General features: G+C 44.8%; 1 protein-coding gene across 1 annotated transcript; it reads left to right on the forward strand.

Moving 5' to 3' along the window:
• Positions 1 to 265: 265 nt before the first annotated feature.
• On the forward strand, positions 266 to 1229 carry TASL (TLR adaptor interacting with endolysosomal SLC15A4). The gene has a single exon (XM_075491884.1). The coding sequence runs from the start codon at positions 266 to 268 to the stop codon at positions 1139 to 1141; it is 876 nt and encodes a 291-aa protein (XP_075347999.1). The 3' UTR covers positions 1142 to 1229.
• Positions 1230 to 1501: the final 272 nt, after the last annotated feature.

Genomic DNA, 1501 nt, shown 5'->3' on the forward strand with positions numbered 1-1501 from the left:
TGCCATACGTTATGTTATACAGAATATACTTTGATGCAATTGAGTTAACAGCACAACAGGGAGACTAGCTGATCACTTCACTCATTGCCTCAAGTCCTCTAGAAAGACAAAGACACTTTTGTTCATGTCCAAATTGGAAACCAAATCTCTCCGCAGCTAGTAACAGACTTGCGAATGTAATCATCACTCAGTGATTTTGTAATGAACTAATGGTTTCTTCTTGTCATTCTTCTGTCCGCTGGTGGTTCCTTTCCTTTGGCAAAGGATGCTGTCAGAAGGTTACCTTTACGGAATCGCCTACCTTTGTGAAGACCTGAACTCTGAGCTCTACAGCAAGAGTTCGGCTGAGGAAGTGGTGTATGAAATGAGGTCCATTAATTATTCTTCCACGGATGAAGCACAAGGAAAAAGCCTCCCTCAGAAATGCAGATCTGCTGGCAAGTGCATTTCCTCAGTCTGCTCTAGAGGTAGCAAGCATAGCAGAAGGCAGAAGGATAATCTCCTACAGCCTGCACAGCACCCAGCACCCGAAGGGCAGCCGTCTCCAGCTATGCATGTCTGCGAGGGGCTGACAAGAAAAGACACCTACCTGGTTCCATCTTCCTGCAAAAGCATTTGCAAGAACTACAACGATTTGCATATAGCCGGGGACTACGTGGTACCGATTAGCTCAGTCACAACAGATTTTACCTGCGACAGTGGCATAGGCCCCTTCTTGGAGTCCTCAGAGATTCCTCCTCCCATGGAGTCCGTGAGGGTCCCTCCAAGCGACGCCAGCCGCAAGCCGGTCCAAGGCTACTCCTCGTGCTGGCGGCTGGCTAGCTTAGTGCCCCACCAGCAGCCCCTCTCTGACTCAGCCCTGAATGACTACCTTGAACAGAAGCTGGTGGAACTGTATAAGCAGTACATCATGGATAGTACAGCAAACAGGGCATCCCCCACTCAGATCCTGGCCTCGGAGCTTATCATGACTAATGTAGATCAAATCAGCATGCAGATATCACGGGAGAGGAATATGGAGACCACCAAAGCCAAAGACATTGTCATTAGCCGCTTCTTACAAATAGCCAGTGAAAAAATATCCTCAGAAATTAGCACACCTAGTCTGCACATTTCCCAATATAGCCACACTAATGTGTAGTATTTGAATGACTGCCATTAGAAAGCTTTTATGTTCTGCAAAGTCAATTTTTAGTTTCTTAGGACATTTTTCTGCTTCATAAAAATGCATTTACCATCTACCACTTAAATTAAACCTCCCAGTACATATTAAATAAGTAAAAATATTTGTACTCTGCAGCCCCTATTGTGGACCAGATGATTTTTTTTTTTAAAGTTTTTCCCCAAAGGCTTATTTTAATGAGCCTCAGTCATTAAAAAAGTTTTGTAGAAAAATGACTAAGAGCATATGACACTCTTCCAGGTGGTCAGGTGTTCGCTTTCTTCCCCACGTGCTTGACATCTCATTTCAACTTTCCCCTGTCTGGAGTCTGCCATCCTA

The sequence above is a fragment of the Mycteria americana genome, chromosome 1 (genome assembly GCF_035582795.1).
Source record: "Mycteria americana isolate JAX WOST 10 ecotype Jacksonville Zoo and Gardens chromosome 1, USCA_MyAme_1.0, whole genome shotgun sequence".
Classification (NCBI taxonomy): domain Eukaryota; kingdom Metazoa; phylum Chordata; class Aves; order Ciconiiformes; family Ciconiidae; genus Mycteria; species Mycteria americana.

Bases quoted from the DNA above. Each gene is read 5' to 3' on its own strand.
- TASL (XM_075491884.1), top strand. From the start codon at position 266: ATGCTGTCAGAAGGTTACCTTTACGGAATCGCCTACCTTTGTGAAGAC.